The 19,894-nt window shown below is 41.9% G+C and overlaps 1 protein-coding gene across 2 annotated transcripts in view; it reads right to left on the reverse strand.

Annotated features, from left to right (window-relative positions):
* Positions 1-19,590, reverse strand: part of LOC148025734 (conserved oligomeric Golgi complex component-related / COG complex component-like protein) — a 51,329-nt gene extending 31,739 nt beyond the window's left edge. The window contains exons 1-3 of one of the 2 annotated variants that reach the window (XM_087692956.1): positions 19,304-19,587; positions 17,992-18,146; positions 16,010-16,162 (exon numbers count right to left, since the gene is read on the reverse strand). In XM_087692956.1, coding sequence (XP_087549082.1) covers positions 16,010-16,162; positions 17,992-18,111 — 273 coding nt within the window. In that variant the 5' untranslated portion in view covers positions 18,112-18,146; positions 19,304-19,587. Of the gene's footprint in view, positions 1-16,009; positions 16,163-17,991; positions 18,147-19,303 lie in introns of both variants that reach the window. The other variant, XM_087692957.1, reaches the window with a different exon arrangement.
* Between the last annotated feature and the right edge of the window lie 304 nt (positions 19,591-19,894).

The raw sequence follows: 19,894 nt of genomic DNA on the forward strand, positions 1-19,894 counted from the left end.
TATGTTACTTGCCTGCAAACAAACATGCAGTAGGGACTAAGTGGGTATATAAGGTAAAAAAAAAAGCTGATGGTTCAGTTGACAGGTACAAAGCCGTCTTGTGGCCAAAGGCTATGCTCAAAAGGAAGGCATTGATTATGAAGAGACCTTTGCCCCCACTTCACACATCACCACCATTAGATGTGTTATTGCCTTGGCTGCCCATAATAATTGGGAGGTACATCAGTTGGATATAAAGACAGTATTTCTCAATGGTCTTTTGGCAGAGGAAGTCTATGTTGCTCAACCTCCAGGCTTTGAGGTTGAAGGGTCTGAACGCAAGGTATGCCAGCTTAAGAAAGCCTTATATGGATTGAAACAGGCACCCAGGGCTTGGTATGACAGGATACACACTCATTTGCTCAGCCTTGGCTTTCAGAATAGTCCTATAGAAGTGACTTTATATATCCGCAAGAGGGGGGCAGATTTGCTGATTTTGATCCTCTATGTGGATGATATGATTCTCACTGGGCCACATCCCGAGAAAATTGCAGATTTCAAGCGGGAATTACAGCAGTCTTTTTCCATGACTGATCTTGGCCAGTTGCACTACTATTTGGGCATACAATTTGCTCGATCTGAGGGGGGAATTGTGATGTCACAATCGAAGTACATTGGGCAGCTTCCACATAGATTTCAGATGGAGGATTGTAAGCATGTCTCCACCCCATTAGAGACTGGTTTTCGTTTCTCTGCTGAAGATGGCAGTGGTCCATGTAATGCTACCTCCTATCAGCAGGCAGTTGGTTGTTTGCTTTATCTATGTCATACTCAGCCAGACTTGCAGTATGTGGTTTCTCAGTTGAGCAAATACATGCACAGTCCCACTCATCACCATTGGCATGCAGTGAAACGTGTCTTCAGGTACATCAAAGGCACGAGATGGTCAAATGGTGACATCAAGTTGTCTTATGTTCCCACTGAGGACAACTTGGCAGATCTATTCACTAAGGCTCTTCCGCAGCCTAAGTTTGAAGCTTTTCGACAAGCTTTACACTTGGTCCCTTTTGTTACGTGATCTACCTTCTCTGTACAGTCATAGGTTGCTGTATCCACATTGGATGAATTTGTGCAACCATGACTTAGTCTTTCAGGTATCTTGAGACATTTAAAGGATACTTCAGCCCATACCGTTGAGGGGAGTTTGTAGGCCACTCTATGGGCTATCCATAGGTGTCACTCATTCCTTGGTATGTGCCTTGAAGGCCTAGATATTATCAGTTAGGACCTATGGTACACTTAGTACTAGTTCCAGTTGGGACACCTAGTACACGTATGACACCCAGTTAGGGTTTCATCATGTTAGGTTAAGGTTTCATTATATTAGGTGTATCTTTTGTATTCTTCATAACTTCAGTAATACAACTTCAGCAGCACGCTTTGCTTCTTGCCTCCGTCTCTTGTTGCTTCCGTTGTCCACTCCACCCAACACAACTCTGTGGCCCGGACGGCCAGGAGTTGTTCCTCAGAAAGGATGATGCGCAAGGTGCTTGACTGAGGGCCGGGGGGGCGGGGGGGTGTGGGGGACGGTGGTTGGTTGGGGTATACGATGGCAAGGAAGGGGGGGAAAGTTTGTTTTCTGACAATGATGGAGACAATTGGCACCACGAACGATATCGTCAAGCTAAAACCACGCGGGTGAGGAGCCTCAAGCTACAAGGTGAAGGAGATGGGGAACAATGCGAGAATGGGGGGGGACTAGGGCGTCAGAATAGGGGAGCGCAACGGGTGGCAAGCCTAGAGCGGTGGACAGAAGCCACAAGGTGGGGGAAGACAGCACGAGGGCGGGGGGGTGCAGCGCGAAGGGGCCGGGGGGAGCCACAGGGCCGGGGGAGGGGGGGGTGTCAGAAGTGGTACAGCAGTGGAAGCATAAACATGTGTTGAAATAAACAGCTGAACACAAGACAAAAGAAAAGAAAGAGATAACACAATACAGATAAGAACTCAAATGTATGCTCAGGAAATGGAATCCATATACCAAGACATGAGACAGTACAGATACAATGTGAGTCACCGGCTGTGGAGGCACTGGCACCTGCTCCCTCTCTCCAAGAACTGTCCAATGATGAATGAATGAATGAATGAGAAGGGAGCCAGACAATATATAGGACAAATAAATGCCCAAAATATGACTGGTCGGCCAGCATTAAATCCTAGCCGACTGGCTGCAAATAATGCCTAAACCATAATAAACAATGGCAAATAAAATGCCTAAAATGTCTCTTTGCCCAGCCTGTTATACCACAAGTCTAGACTCAACCATGAGCTGACTAATCTGCTAACGCCCTCTCTCAGACCATGGGTGATTTGATACAATACAATATACAATGATATGTCGCATCATAGTACACACAACAATGTCCACCAGAGTAGAACCATGGATACCCAAGTAGTGGGTGCGTAAGCCACTACCAAGGTGCCTCGAAGAGAACCTGATATCGATGTCGATTATACCAGCTCCTGAAGATAGAGAAGATCATAGCAGCTCTCAATGTCTATCAACAATGCCCTTGATATAGCATACCTAACCATCCTGTCACCAATGCCGCAGTGCAAAAATGACCATGGATTCCCCGTCTTTGGCTAAACCGCCAAAGTGTCCCCTCATGTGAGCTCCAAACGAAAGCCACCCGCTCTCCGTTAAGTAACCAGCCCATCATAAATCTAGATGTCAATCCCAGCTCCAACATTTGTACCTGCCAGACTTCGGTCGATGCGTCAGGGATGTCCCTTTCTGGATCCTGTGTATCTGTATAGAAATATAGATGAGACGTGGCTGCCCCATCTCACCACCTTCTCACACTCCCTCTCTGGCACTAGAGAGTCATGAGGGATGACCACATCACCACCACTAGAAAGCAACTGAGGAAGGGGCCACTAAGCCCTTCCCACTATCCAAAGAAGAGGATCCCGTCCATGCCTTGGACTTCGCCTTGGCTAGAGGAGCCGAATCGAAATCTGAGGCAGATGATGACTCATCAGAGGAGTCTGCATCCCGCTTCGTCTTCTGTTCCTGTTTCTTCCTGGAAGCCGCTAACTCTTTGCAGTCCTTCCGTAAAATGGCCTTTCTTGCCACAGTGATAACACTGGGCCTTCGACTTCTTTGTCTTCAAACCCCTCTCCAAAGCTGCAAAAGCCTCACTGGAATCTCCATGTAGCATATCATCAGTGGATGTGCACGGAGGAGCCATCTGGAGAGGATGTAGAACAGAAGTAGAGAAAAGAAGGTATTTGGAGAGGGAACCCAGCCAAAACACGAGCACAGACTACAAAAAAACAAGAGTTCACATACAATATAACCCAAAATCTGATCAAAAGAAGACAAAAGCTGCTGTTAGAAGTCAAAAATTTGATTCAAAATTGCCAGATACAGCAAAAACGGCCTGTTCTGTCACTCGCCTAGCCCAAAAGAGTGCTGAAAACAGCAAAACGCAGGCTGTACACTGCATAAACAGGTGTAGGGAATTGTTGCCTTCAGCTTGATGATGAAAACACAGGCTGAAACAGATGCACAGGCTGTATGGATGCTGACATCAACAAAAAACGTAGGCAACGCCTGATGGGAGCAGCAGCTGCCTGATCAGCAAGAGGGAAAACAGTCCTGAAATCAGCAATAAAACACAACAGAAATACAAATCCCAAAATCTAATACCATGTCAAAAGTGGAGCAAATCGGCCTTCACCCACTTCATAGACGATGGAAATGCCCTAAATTCAATGGTTGCCTAGTCCTCCACCTGAATTCAGCTGAAATTCACCTTCAACCTTGTTGAATCCAAGTCTTGGAGCTTCCAATTTCTAGCACACTTCTCAAGGCTGCTGCTAAACCTTAATTTCTGCTGTAAATTAGGGTTTACAACAAAGAAATTTGCAATTTCTCAGCCTCCGAGAGTCCAAATGCTGAGATCTTCAAGGCAAAGCTGTGAAATGACTGGGAGATGAGAGGAAAAGCTATAGAGAGAGAAAATTCACAGTTTTGTCATAAAGAATGACTGAAAATCAGTCAAGTGCAGTGCCCTGCCACAACAGCATGTAGATGCAAAGAACTGAAGAAAATCGGTCATTTACTGTGGCTGCCCTGCCTCAACAGCCTGTACTCAGAAGGTCCTCCAATGGCTACAAATCAGACCAACAGCCTCTCCTCCCTCTCTCTTGCAAGCTGAATTTATAGAAATGCCTCTCTCCATCCTCTAAAAACGTTTTTCTGTCTTGCATGGGCATTTTTTACAAGTGACACCCTTCCCAAATGGTTTTTCCAGCATTTTTCATAATTAAATATTAATTTTCAGCCTTAAAATACTGAAAATCAATCTAATAATTATTTCGGTGCCCTAAAAAATAATCTGATTGGCCAATAATTAAATTGGCTAGGCAACTTCCATTCCTGAGTGTCTCTGCGCCATCTTTGACCATCAAATAGGTGTTAGGTACCATTAAATGCCACTTCTCTAGTATCACCAACTGACACTTATGACCAAATAGATGACCTAGGCCAACAACTAGCACCAAGTACATGTGCGGCATAACTTGTAGCAGCTTTTTCCTTTGACATCTTGTGATTTATTCGGGTCCCGGGCTCGTAAATTTACTTTAACCCCAATTGCACCTCACATGTGCATCATTTACTTAATCATGTGATTAAAATTAATCCACATGCTAAGGCTTCAAAAATACATGTCCTCATAACATCCCTCCCCCTTGGAATCCTTGCAATTGTCCTCGATTGCACTGCCAAATGCATCAAAAGCAAAGTACTACATTGGAATTTCCATAGGGCATCATAGTCAATACAACATTGCGCACTGCTGTTCAACCATTCCATATGCCCAACATATGCTGAAATTTACCAGCCAACATAACATAAGACTCACAAAGAATCTCAAAAACATTGCCAGATTATCGTGTGATATGTCTATTTCTCATGAGCTCAACTCATCTAGCAAAACCAAACCATAGCATAGCATAACTAAGCATAAACCATGGCTAAAACATAAATGGCATCACAACATATGCTGTTGTCCATGGAACTAGATGTAAACCATTGAAAACTGAGCATAATCTAATCATAAACTAATCACTTGCTAATCTGAGAACCGAAAACTGACCGACAATCAGTGCAAAAACTGATACACAACTGATCCAAAAAGTGACCATAAACGGTTCTCAAGCTGATCAAAAACTGAATTGAAACTGATCAAAATTTTTGTCTCAAAATTTAAGCAAATTTCATGCTAAATTGATCATAAGTTGATGCAAAAGTATAGTTCCAGTGCCCGGGTGAAACTCATACTCATCTGCATACATCTCATAGTGACTAGTACACTAAGTAGTGATCTCATGGCAAACATACTGTCAGCGCAGTACCTTGGATGCATGCTGAATACATCCGAGATCCACTACATACGAGAGTTGTCCATAACTGGAGGAGGGAAAGTGCTACCTCCCCCTTGAGCATCAGGCAAAACTCTAGACCCTTGCTCTGCTGAACCTGACGGAGCCCGAACTAAAGTCGGCTCTAACTGAAAGGCATCTAGATAAAGATGCAACAACTGAGGATGATCTGCCAAGTCATCATCTTCCATCCATTTAGCATCCATTGGTGAATAATTCTAAAATTTCACCAAGTATCTCCTTGAAACTTTACCTTTGACCTTTCACCAAGTATCTCCTCTGGTGCATCACCATGAAAAGGCCTCAACAAACTGACGTGAAAGGCATTATGTATCCACCAATGTGGAGGTAATTTCAGCCGAAATGCCACATTGTTGATCTTCTCCAACACTTGGAAGGGCCCATAGTATCTCATACTCAACTTCGAATACAATCTTTCTCTTCCTTTCATCTTTTTCAGCCTTGCCTTTTCAAAACGCAGCAATACATAATCACCCTCTGCAAACTGCAAAAGCACGTCTATGTCGATCAGCTACCCTCTTTTGCTTTTCTTGCGATTCTCTGAAGTGCATATTTTATCTTTGCATAGGCTACATCCAAGTTTTCCACATAACGATTAGCCTCAAAGATCTTATCCTTAGTTTGCAGAATAGGTGATACCTTCTTGCCACCCTCAACCACCTCAAACGGAGCTTTGCCCATAAAACTATACACTGTGTTGTTATAAGCAAACTCAACCAAAAGCAAATACTGCTCCCACCGTGTCTTGTGGTTTGAAACATGAAACTAGTCTTCCTTCTCGGATAGGGTGGTAAATCCCTGATTACAACTTAATTACAATAGCAAACAATAAATGCAAATCTGAAAATACAAATTTACCTACTAATCTTGGACAATGCACACCCGATTGGCCCCAAAATTGGTGCCCCTTTCGGTATTTCTTTAGCTTTATTGAAGAAAAAGTTGACTTACAATGGGATTCTCCCAATCCCTTTCGGTATATCAACTCCCCTTGCTGTCCAAAGTGACCACAAGTCTTCAATCTATTTTGCCCCTTGATTCGAGCACTCAATTGGCCTTCACCCACTTCATAGACGATGGAAATGCCCCAAATTCAATGGTTGCCTAGTCCTCCACCTCAATTCAGCTCAAATTCACCTTCAACCTTGTTGAATCCGAGTCTTGGAGCTCCCAATTTCTGGCACGCTTCCCCAGACTGCTGCTAAACCTTAATTTCTATTGCTGTAAATTTGGGTTTACAGCAGAGAAATTTGCAATTTCTCAACCTCCAAGGGTCCAAATGCTGAGATCTTTGGAGCAAGGCTGTGAAATGGCTGGGAGATGAGAGGGAAAGCTGTAGAGAGAGAAAATTCAGAGTTTCGTCACAAAGAATTACTGAAAATCAGTCAAGTGCAGTTGCTGCCCTGCCACAATAGCATGTAGATACAAAGAACTGAAGAAAATCAGTCATTTGCTACGGCTGCCCTGCCTCAACAGCCTGTGCATGCTGTCTCCTACTGTTGATTGGTCTTCTTTTGCCCCTAGCTGCCTCAGAAGGTCCTCCAATGGCTGCAAATCAGACCAGCAACCTCTCCTCCCTCTCTCTTGCAGGCTGAATTTATAGAAATGCCTCTCTCCAACCTCTAAAGACGTTTTTTAGTCTTGCATGGGCATTTTTTACAAGTGGCACCCTTCCCAAATTGGTTTTTCCAATATTTTCCATAATTAAATATTAATTTTTAGTCTTAAAATACTGAAAATTAATCTAATAATTATTTCAGTGCCCTGAAATATAATCTGACCGGCCAATAATTAAATTGGCTAGGCAACTTTCATTCCTCAGTATCTCTGCACCATCTTTGACCATCAGATGGACGTTAGGTACCATTAAACGCCACTTCTCTAGTGTCACCAACTAACACTTATGGCCAAATGGATAACCTAGGCCAACAACTAGCACCAGATACCACTAAGTACCCCTGCGGCATAACTTATAGCAACTTTTACCTTTGACATCCCGTGATTTCTTCAGGTCCCAGACTCGTAAATTTACTTTAGCCCCAGTTGCACCTCACATGTGCATCATTTACTTAATCATGTGATTAAAAGTTAATCCACATGTTAAGTGAGGTTTCAAAAATACATGTCCTCATGACACTCACCTGTCCCACCTCACCACCCACTCACACACTCTTTGGCACTAGAGAGTGGTGAGTGATAACTGCATCACATTTACTTTAAAGCAAGAGGGACTGCCAAGCCCTTCCCTCAACCTAAAGAAGATGATCATGTCCACGCCTTAGCATTGTCCTTAGTTAGGGGATCCGAGTCATGTTTAAGGAAGAGAATGACTCAACATAGGAGTCTAGATCTTGCATCTTCTTCTTCTTCTTCTTCTTCTTTTTCTTCTTCTTCTTCTTCTTCTTCTTCTCAAAGCCGCTAACTCTTTGCAGTCCTTGCACCAATGTCCCTTCTTCCCATGATAATAACATTGGGCTTTCGACTTCTTCCTGTAAACCATTTCTAAAGCTGTAAAGGTCTCACTAGAGTCACTAGATTGCGATGGAAGTCTCCCCTATAACCACAAAGACGTCTCATGGTCAAGCAACATTGAAAACATCTGTAGAAAATGTCAATGGCATCTAAGCCCACAAAGCATTGGCCACTCCATCAAACTCCGAAGGGAGCTTGTAGAACACAGTCCCGATAAGATGAGCCTCTGGATGGGCGTACTACACGTGTCAAAGTTGATCCTATACCTATGTAACATGAAGCAAGCAGGACTCGATAGTATCCTTCAGCTCAAACTTCAACTGAGTGTGTAATCAGCTTGCATTTGCTGCTATTTTCAACCAAGGCCAAGAAGGTTTTAAAGCATGCAAAGACTTCTAATTTGTATCTCAAGGCATATGCCCAACAATGACGAGTCGTGTCATGAATGAAGGTAACAAAGTACAAGTATCCTTCAATGGATTTGACATGTATGGGTCCACAAACATCACTATGCACAAGCTATTAATTATGATCAGCACGCATAGATCCAACTTTAGGAAACGACGCACAATGCATTTTGCCAAGTACACAACTTTCACATACATTGTGAGTAGGTTCTTTTAACGGAGGGGGATCAAGCACCATATTTTTGCTTTTTAGGCAAAGCAAACTATCGTAATTAAGATGACCAAACCGAGCATACCATAACTCAATGTCATCCACAATGGTGGCAACCTGTAATGCATCCTATGATACTCTCCTCTCATATAAATCAAGCTAATAGAGGCCATTATACAATGTATCAATGACAATGAGGGCATACCCATCACTACAATCATAGACATTGCATTAATCAATGTGAAATTTAACCACAAAACCAACACATACAATAGTTGAAATTGAAACCAACTTTTTCTTTATGCATGGCACATACAAGACCTTTTCAAGTATGATAGTTTTTCCATCTACTGCAATAATGGGAATCTGTCCAATGCCTTGAATTGCATACAAAGCATTATTTGCAGATATGATGGATTCCTCCTTTTGTACATTTGCATACGAGACAAACAAGTCATGAAAGGACACTATGTGCTTGGAAGCTCTGTCATCAAAAAACCATGTGATGCAACTCCACTACTTCCGGTCATCTGCGTTTTGGTCTTCTACACCCTCCGACACACTCCAATTGGTGATTACAACACTCGAAACGCATCAAATGTGTATGCCTCAACATCTCCTTTTGCAAGTAAGCGAAGCATAGTAGCAAAACTCTGATAGATACCAAGTAAACCAAGCAAGATTGCAGATACAAGAGAGCATTGGGAATTATTTCATCAATATTTGCAAGCTATTCCGTGGTATCCTTGACACATGTAATGTATGCATCCACAGAATCACCCTCTATCATGTGCTCTATCTCGAGCTACTTGCATAGATAGGCTATACAAGCCTCATTGTGCACTTTATACAACAAAGCAAGGTTATCCCAAGCATCCTTGGCTGTTGTGCACAACCAAATATACAAGATACCTTGTCTCTTGAACGAGAGTGCAATCAAAGTATGGAATCAGCTCTATAACAAGATGATTGTCATGAAGAGAGTCTCTTTAGAGGTGCAAATGCGGACTTTGAAACCAGCAAATCCGCTTCTATACAGGAGCATATGAACAAGCTACACCAGCTACACATGCAAGTTCAGAATGTTGGCAAGCTGATCTGCTCCAAGGATTTTGTGATTATTTTGTTACCATAGTTGCTCTCTCCATTCAATGCATTCTACTCTGCGATGATTGCTTCAAGGAGAACGGAGACCCTTAAACAAGAGCAGCTGATTCCTGTGATCTTAGACCAGGAGAAACAACTAAAGGTACAAATTCAAAAAAAAAATTGAGGCTCTTACAGGTCGAGTTTCCCAAAAGAAGGGGAAAAAAAAGCAGAAGAAGAAAGACGAGGAGTCTACTTGCCACATCTATTACACCCTCGGACATCCGAATGGATGCTAATAGCATTGGTTACCAAACCATGAAGTGACTTAGTGTCAATGCACTAAGGGTACTTCTGGGTTAGGGCAATCTAGTCCTATTTTTAGGACTCCGGGCCATATTATTCAGATCATTGTGTTATCACCACTCTTGGACTCTTGGCCCGTAAGCCGACGGATCCATACACTGGAATGGTGTGGGATGGTGATATGGGACACCAACCCTTGGGATGTGGCGTTGATTCGGAGTACTGCTAGCTCCCAAGCTCGGACGTGAGCCTATTTGGCTCGATGCCTAGGAGGTGAATCTATGTCTAACCCCTTTTATTTGTCAATATGGTTGTATCATGCCTTGTATGCAAGTCGGATCCTAGGAACACCCAAGATGGGATCTCTACCTCTCCTTATCTAGGTGTCAACCACTTGACACCATAGTTTGCCTCCATAACAATTCTTAGTGGGTCATCTAGTTACGCTACTATGCCTCAACCCAACAATTGCACAGAGTTTGAGAATCCATGTGTCTGCACCATAGGTAATTCTGGGTCCCTCTCCAACTTTATGTGACTACCCACCCTATCCTTATTATCCCTCCTACACTCTTAACACCTCGGTTCTTCACCCTCATCTACCAAGCATGCTTTCACTGACAAGACTCGTTTTAATGGGTCTAACTACACCACTTGGTCAAATCTTATGAGACATGTTCTTGACTCTCAGAACTTGTGGTATCCTCTCCAAGGACTAGAGCCCTAGTTGACTAACCACTATGCAACTTGGGATAGGACCCATTGTATAAATCTCGATCATGAGCTTCAAATTTCAAAATCACTGACTGGGATGACCTTAAGGTCAAGTTGGCCAAGTATCGATGACTTTTAGCTTGATTCTCCACAACAGAGGCTTCTAAGTCCCTTGCTAACTAGGTCAAATTGTTTCTAAACAAGCTGCTCATAAAATACTTTCATTTTGTGCAACAAGTGATCACACAACCTACCATGCCTACCAAAACCAGCCTTCCTTCCGTGGATGTGTAAAAATTCCCTAATTACAACTTAGTCACAAGAGTAACATTTATTACAAAACCGAGAAATGCACATTAACTAGCAATCTTAGACAATGGATATCCTATTGGCCCCAAAATTGGCGCCCCTTTCCGTATTTATTTAATTTAATTGATGAAGAAGTTGATATACAATGGCATTATCCCAATCCCTTTCACTATTCCAACTTTCCTTGCTATCCAAAATGACCAACAAGACTTCAATCTGATTTGCAACTTGATTCGAGCAATCAATTGGCCTTCACCCACTTTGAGACAGATGGAAAATGCTCCAAATTCATTGATTTGTTGATCCCTCCACTTGAATTTGATCAAAAACAGCTTCAACCCTGTTGAATCCAAGTCTTGGAGCTTCCAATTTCTGGCATGCTTCTTGAGGCTACTACTAAACCCTAATTTATGCAACAAATTAGGATTTACAGTAGAGAAACCTGAAATTTCTTAGCCTCCGGTGATCTCAATGCTGTAATCTTCGGAGCAAGGCTGTAGAAAAGTTGGGAAATGAGAAAGAATGCTGAGGAGAGAGAAAATTCAATCTTTCTTCGCAAAGAACTAAAGAAAATTTGTCATTTACTGCTGTTGCCCTATCTCAACAGCTTGTAGATGCAAAAAACTACATAAAATCAGTTATTTATTGTTGCTGCCCTATCTCAACAGCCTATAGATGCTGTCACCTGTTGTTGATTGGTCTTCTCCTGCCCCTCGCTACCTCAAAAGATCCTCCAATGGCTGCAAATCAGAGTAGTAGCATCTCTCCCTCTCTCTTGCAGGCTGAATACACTAAAATGCCTCTCTCCAACCTCTAAAGACGTTTTTCAATCTTGCATGGGCATTTTGACAAGTGGCAGCCTTTCCAAATGGTTTTTCCAACATTATCCATAATTAAATATTAATGTTCAATCTTTAAATACTGAAAATTAATCTAATAATTATTTCGGTGTCCTAAAAAATAATTTGATTGGCCAATAATTAAATTGGCTAGGCAACCTCCATTCTCGAGTGATTCTGCATCATCTTTAACCATCAGATTAGCGTTAGGTACCATTAAAAAAACATCACTTCTCTAGTGTCACCAACTGGCACTTATGGCCAAATGAATGACCTAGGCCAACAACTGGCACCAAATGCCACCAAGTACCTATGCGGCATAACTTATGGTAACTTTCGCCTTTGACATCCCATGATTTCCTAGAGTCCCAAGCTCATAAATTTACTCTAATCCTAGTTACAACTCACATGTGCAACATTTACTTGACCATGTGATTAAAAATTAATCCACATGTTAAGTGAGGTTTCAAAAACACATGTCTTCATGACAGCTACATTCTATGAATTTGAGTGTCACAACTACTACGTTATGCTTGGTTGTTCAATCAATTCCATAGTGCTTCCTCTACGAAGGGAGCTCTTATTGTTTACTCTCGAAGGGGACAACAAGGACGAGGCAAGAAAAATTAAAATCAAAACCATAGACAAAATCAAAATCAAAACCAAAACCAAGCTAGTGAGACCCAAGGAAACTTTTGGTCATCCTTAAAACCTATATCAAAGAAAAACCAGTATTGCCAACATTGTCAGAAGGCAAGACATTTTGATGAGGAGTATCAATCAAAGGCCAAAGGCATGCAATGCAAAAAGAGTCACACCCCCGCTCCTCAATCAAGTAATCCCCAACAAAGGAGGCGGGGTGGTGGCTACCAAAATTAGGACAGTGGTGCAGCCAAACTCACACTGACACCGGTCAGTCACCATAGGATATTTTTGTCTCCCAAGCCCTTGCAGCCGGTCTTGTCCAATGCAGAAACAACTCTCCGATTAAGATCCATGGTCTAGGTCACATCAAGTTTGATACTAATGATGAAGACTGAGATCTCGCTCCACTGGACAATATATACTATGTCCCTTAGCTTGGGGTGAACTTATTATCCATTCCGAAACTTTGCCATCTGGTGCAAGTTGTTTTCTTTACAGGGATCACAATCCAGGTCATAGACTCTTAGACTAGTTTAGTAATTGCTCACAGTAAGGCACAGCCTAGTGGCCTCTCTGACATGACTCGCTTCCTTTCCTTGCCGACAGCTAATGATTCAGAGTTCCACTGCTTTACGGCTTTAGCCACCACACGAGAGCCTACAAATAATAAGTGCCTTTGGCACTATCACTCAGGACACCTTGGGTATAACTCGTTACTTACTCTATGAGTTGTCACACTGTCAAGTTAAGGGTCTTCCATGCCTAAATTTTTCCGAGGATATATGTCCAGCATGTCAATTCGCGAAGCAACCCTACACACCCTTTCCTCAACAGACTACACATAGAGCTAAGGCACCTCTTAAATTGATCCATGTCGATCTTTGTGGGCCGACATCCACTACCCCCCTTAATGGCGCATTCTATTTCTTTTTTATACTTGATAATTTTTCCTAATCCACGTGGTGTATTTTCTAAAGCATAAATCTAACGCATTCACCTACTTCTCTTAATGGGTGCTACTTGTACATAATCAGATTGGTCGTCGAGTAGGTTGTATGAGTGATTCTAGTGGTGAGTTTATCTCCCACGAGTTCACCAAGTTTCTACAAGAGCATGGAATCTCATGCCAACTCACCTCTACCAACTTCTCCTCTCAAAATGTGGTCATAGAGCATAGGAACCAAGCTGTGATAAACATGGCATGCCCTATGTTGTTCGCAGCGAAGCTTCTTGAGCACCTGTGGGTCGAGGCTCTTAACAAGGACCCAACTGCAATAGTTTCTCAATGGGAGGCATTTCTTGGCACTTGGTCTCTTATTTCCCATTTTAGAGTCTTGGGATGTTGTGCATACACACACACTCTTGACAATAAGATAGAAAAGCTCACTCCCCGAGCTAATCTGCTTTTTGTAGGCTACTCTTTTGAGTCAAAAGCTTATCATTTGTTCGATCCTCAAACAAACAAGGTGATTGCCTGGAGAGATGTCATTTCTATGAGAGGAATATTGTACATAGCACTACACCAACCTTTGCACCGATCCCTACTCCTTCCACATCTAAGATAGTGCCATCTAAGCTATGTCTGCTCCCGCCTCTTGACCCACGTACAGCATCATCTATACCCATGCCTCCTCCGCAAGACCCATTACCTCACTAAGTCAAGGATACCAACAAACCATGCAAAATTTGGAATCCTTCTATCAGATTCCACTCCAAAGGCCCCTAAAAGATTTGTTCGGCTTGCACCTAGTGTTTTATTTGCATCTATCTTTACAACAAATCACATAGCGCATTTTGAGCCAGAGAGTTTACTAGAAGCTCTAAAGCATCCACAATGGCAAGAGGCCATGAAAAAGGAACTTGTAAGCATTGATTGAAATGAGACTTGGACATTGGTGGATCATCTAAGCCACAAGAAAATCATCATGACCAAGCAACCAAGTAGATCTTTAGGAACAAATTGAGAGCTAATGGAATTCTGGATAAATACAAGGCTCGCCTTGTCGTGTAAGGTTTTTGACAAAAACATGGCATAGATTATGAGGAGACCTTTGCACCCATTGCACAATTGACATCATTCCATCTATTGGTTGCACTAGTCGCTTATCACAGTCGGCCAATCTATCAAATGGATGTCAAAAGTGCCTTCATGAACACTTACTTGAAGGAGGAAGTCTATGTGGAGCAACCTCTGGAAATTTCTTCGACTAACTATAAAGCCAAGGTCTTTCATTCGCGGAAAGCTCTTTATGGGCTGAAGCAAGCACTACATTCTTGGTTCCATAGAATGGACAAGTTTCTTAGGACTCATGGTTTTCAATCTATCCCTTATGACCCGAACTTATATGTAAAAATCACTTCAAAGGGGATCAACTACACTCTCTTATATGTAGATGATTTACTTATTACAAGCTCAAATTTTGCTACCATCAAAGATTGCTCAACTTGCCTAGCTTGCTTCCACCTTATCTTTTTTATGTTATCATTAGTGATGCATTTGCAATTTTCTGTCTATCTTCTACCCGTGTATCATTGATCCAGCATCCTACTGCTGCGTTTGCTGTTGCCAAACACATTCAGAAGCTGCCTTGCTGCATTTCGGGATCTATCAAAGTACAACGCACTCTCCAACTCATACACTCTGCCCCAACCATCAAGACACAGGAGTTCAAGCATTCAATAGTCTTCACTGCAACTATGTTTGCCGCATTGAGCATTGTATTCTATTTAGTATTCACTGTGTTCATTGTCTTTGAGTTACCCTATCCCTAACTATGTTCTTTATCAATCTATGCATCTATTGTGCAATTGTTTTGTGTTTTTTGTGGTAAAGCATTTCTTTATAGTACCTGCTCTTTTACAGATCAGTCCAACCATGCCTGCTCACTAAGCCACAAGCTGACTGCTGCTCTCACCAAATGTGACTAACAAACTCCAGAGTTGACCTGATCTACCTTTCAAAAATTCAAACAGCTCTTGCACGGAGATGAAGCCCACTTTCACAAACGACAACTAATCTTATGCCCTCAAGAAGGGAGTGTTACAATTAGAACACTCAGCAACCATGGCATGATGGCCTGAATGGGTCCAGCTTGGAGCAATGCACATGGCCCACTTGGTTGGCTACTGGCTATCCCTACTGTTCAAACTAGATATGAACACCATTCTATCTTATAGTTGCTATATGAAGGCTGCAGCACCAATTTCTTTTAACTACCACAAAAACTTTGTACATAGTAGCATTGAGCTACACTAAGACAAAGGGTTAGGCAAACCGGCAAAATGGAGCTCAATGCATGTGCATGAAAAATCCATCAAACAGTCAGCTTAGGCAGAAAAGATCTTGCCCAAGGATGGCCATTCTGGTTTCTAGCTAATCTCTAACCACCACCAACCAAGTGGCGAAAGGCTGGAAGGCACCCATGTGCCTGGTCATGAGTTGAAAATCCCACAAAACACCTCTTCAACTAAAAAGAGCATAGCTGTTAGGTCCCTCTTGTTGTCTTTGGTTGAGACTATGGCGATTAAGTTTTTAAAATATATATACCATGCACAAAACAAAAATTTACCAGATTTTCTAAGTGCTTGTCTATAGATGCCATTTCTTCACCAATAGAATGCAAAGCATCAGCTGCTGTTATGAAGGCCCTATAATTTCCAACTGCCAAGTCCTGCATTTGCCTCCGGATCCTCTCTGCATCAACACGTAGTAGTTCGGGTTCCTAATTGTGCCACCAAAAGATGATTGACAAACCTCAATCAGTACATAGAAAATTCATGTACTTTTGCAATATTCAACTTAAAAATCATGATGATAGTAATGAAGTTTTAGGACCCACAAAAGCAAATTATGTCATCACTTAAAAGTTTGTCTAAACTATGATCCAATGTTTGTTAAAAGCATCTAGAAGATCCAGGAGCAGAAAGCATGTTGAGAGTCGTTTACGAAAGAGTGGTAAGAGTTTTAGTTCTGAAATTATCCTACCTTGACAAGCAATATTACAAAAATGTATAGTCTAACTAATTCAATAGTAAAGAGCCTCGCTTCACCCATACAATAATTGATTATGTACATGCAAACATGAAATGAGTACAACAAGAACCAACCATAAAACCCACAAGTACAACAAGAAGGCAAAACCATCCAATAAAAGTCTAAAAAAGCACATTATAACTATTAGAAAGGAAGCTGTTATGCACACAAAGCCTCCAAGTTGACCATTGCTCCCCTCCTCTTTCTATCCTCATTTTGCTTGCTCTTGCTCAACTCATAGAACAACCCATTGCCTACACAACTTCCCCCCAACCCTCCCACCCCTCATAGCAGCCTCTTCTTTCCGCTCCCATGGTTTCCCTCCTTTCTTCTCCTCCTTGGCTCCCTCTTATATCCACCCTCCCCTCCCCTCTCCTTTATCATTTCCTCTATAACCCATCCTCCTCTCTTGTAACAAAGGCCTCTTTCTCCCCTGGCCACCTTTCCCCTGACCTTCCACACATTGAACTGCCTCCTCCAGTTGCTGCCTTCTGTTTGCCATTCCAATTATTTGCTCACTGGTCCACTATCACATATTGCCTTCCTCTTGAAACCTTTACATTTAGGTCCCATCTCTCTTAAGTCCTGGTTGAAGGCCTCTAGCTCTCATCTCTATAAAGATCCACCTCCAAAGGAACCCCAACATGGGGCTTCATTCTTGAACTTTTTGCAACTTCCACAAGAAGTCATCAAACAATTGCAAAACATTGCTTTACTATGACTAGCCGAATTCAAAATGCTTAAGCTCTCCTCTCTCTAAACTCTTACTTTGGCCCTACTTGAGCTCCTTTCTCTGCTTACCAAACAAATTTTCCAATTACAAATCACCACACACGATCTCAAAAAAAAAAAAAAAATTAATATCGTTCACATTGTTCTTCTATGCCATGCTGTTCATATCCTCCTCCGTAATTTTTATCTCTTTAACCCTCGTTGACACCACCTTGGGGCAGAGAAAACTAACTTAAATCATGGTGTTAAACATGCAGAAGATCCAACAACTCATTGGATGAGTTATGGAGTCCTTACGAAACAAGAAACATGGTTGGAAAATACCGACAAATAACCCAACAGTTCCTATAAGTGGATTACTTGAACGTGACATTTTGTAATACACTTTATTATACGAGTTATGTGATCAATGTTGAATTCCCTAAAGGATTTATATTCCAGTTGGACTCGGACTTGAATAATAAATAAGATGCTAAATGGAAAATTTTCAAGTTGCAATCATGCCTTATTCATATGCATGCTTGCTATCTTTTTCTGTGTATTGTCTTTAAGATAGGTACATTGCATGAACTTTTCTTGCCTATTCAAGAGTAAGGTGATGCATAGATGTGCAGTTTGGAATAAATTGTTTTGTTTGGATTTGGTAATTCTATCAAAGTCAATTTGCCAGTTAGAGCAACCGTTTGCATCTTGTCACAGGGGGCACCAAATGACTGTGTCAGCAATAAACCATGAGAGGTAGTTCATCAGCACTGTTGCAAAAGGATGGCAAGCAACTGGTGGTACCTTGTGCAATCGATCTAGACTGAATGAAAGAAGCTCAGAAACGTATGCTTGCTGTGAAGTATTGTTAAGTGAGGATGGCAGCACATCCATCTTTCCGGGAGATTTTACTGTCGCTAACATGTTGAAGTTGAAGCAAAAGAGTGAAGAACGTGAATCTGAATCATAGAAAATAAAATAAAATCAGCCCAGCAAAAGATGCATCAAACTGTATCAGCATTTCAACAAAATGCAACATGATTACAAATTCAAACACCGAACTTCAACATTGTGGGGCAAGTGCCAGTGGTCACATAACGTGTGCAGAATCATGCAATGTGTCTGAAATTTCCTGGAAACCCATCAATGCACAAAACTTGCTTTCCTACCACCATGCACATGGGCTTACGGGAATCTTGCATACATGACAGAGCACTCAATTGGAATTAACCTCGTGTTCCAACAAAGATTTAATTTCAGGTCAAATGTCGGTTTCTAGAGATTGTTCTAGTAATTGTGATTCTCTCTTTCCCCATTGTCCAGTAAAAGGTACTTGGTTTGGTGGAGCTTATGATCAAAAGGAAAAAGAAAAGGGTTTCAAGATCCTTGCTACAAGAAATAGGTCAGTCTTCTAGCTCAGTGGCTGGAATCAAACTAGCAGAGCAACGGACTTGAGAGCTGACAGGTCACGATACACTCACATAAGTCATAGAGATAAACCAAACAAAGCATCTGATAACCTCTTTTGCAAGCCTACATTGTACCCCCTGAGGTATTGATGTGTGGCTAAGGAAAGTAAATATTATCTCAATGCACATCTTGATGATGTTGATCCAAGCACAAGCAACTGCATGCTCACTAGAGAAGTGCAAAGATGCATGGAATTCTAAAAAAGCGGTACCACTTTCCAAGTATGAAGAATCCTACACTCATGTGAGTCCTAGAAATGCACTGATGAACTAAATTTGTCTCAAAATGCACATTTCTGGTTGGATACGTATCTCAGTGCACACATCATATGTGTCCTGGATTCAGAGAAAGGAGCCGCACGCTCACAATAGCTAATGTGACAGTATTTGCATCGCCTTCCGAGGAAGAGAGATCATGTACCTATGTGCGTCCTAGATATAAACTGACACAAGGATCTAATCACCATTAAGCCCTGTGCAAGCTCAAAATCTGAGCATATAAGTGCGTAAGATGAAGCAAATGTGTCCCAAATGCACATTTCTGGAGGCAACGTATCTCAATGCGTGCCCATTTGATGTGTGCCCTTGATTCAAAGCAAAGGAGCTGCATGCTGATTCAGAAAAAGTGTAGCGTTTGACTGCGTCACCTTCCCGAAAGGAGAGAATTCTGTGCAGGAATCACACAAAAACTGCCAATATTGCTTCAACTGTGAACGGATCTAGAATCTGATGCTAGAAACCAGTGAACCACACAAGTCAGGTTGACGCCATGGCTGAAGCAACTGTCCTCTCGCTCCGACAGATCCTTCCGATGCGTCATGTGAGCATCAGAATGCGCAGGTCTTGAATAATTTGCGGGTTGCTAGAATAGATGTGTCGTGCAAATGCAGAACAATCATATATCACCCCCTTGCAATGTAATCGCTAACCACGGTTTACTGTGAACTCAACTAGATTTTATCCCGGCCCCCAAAAAAAAAAACAAAACAAAACAAAAAACACACACACACACAGTAAAACATTTTTATAAGATGCAAAGGGATTTTGTATTAATGAAACGTCTTGGCTTACATCAATACTTGTAATCCAGAGGCACTTAAATCCTTGACTACCAACTCAACTTACATCAATACTTGTAATCAAGAGTCGACCCAAACCCCTAACTACTGACTCAACACATGGTCCCATTACTTGTAATCGAGAGGCACCCAAACCCTTGATTACTAGCTCAACACATA

Source organism: Lygodium microphyllum, chromosome 14 (assembly GCF_053477565.2).
Source record: "Lygodium microphyllum isolate KBCC chromosome 14, Lygodium_microphyllum_v1.1.10, whole genome shotgun sequence".
NCBI lineage: Eukaryota > Viridiplantae > Streptophyta > Polypodiopsida > Schizaeales > Lygodiaceae > Lygodium > Lygodium microphyllum.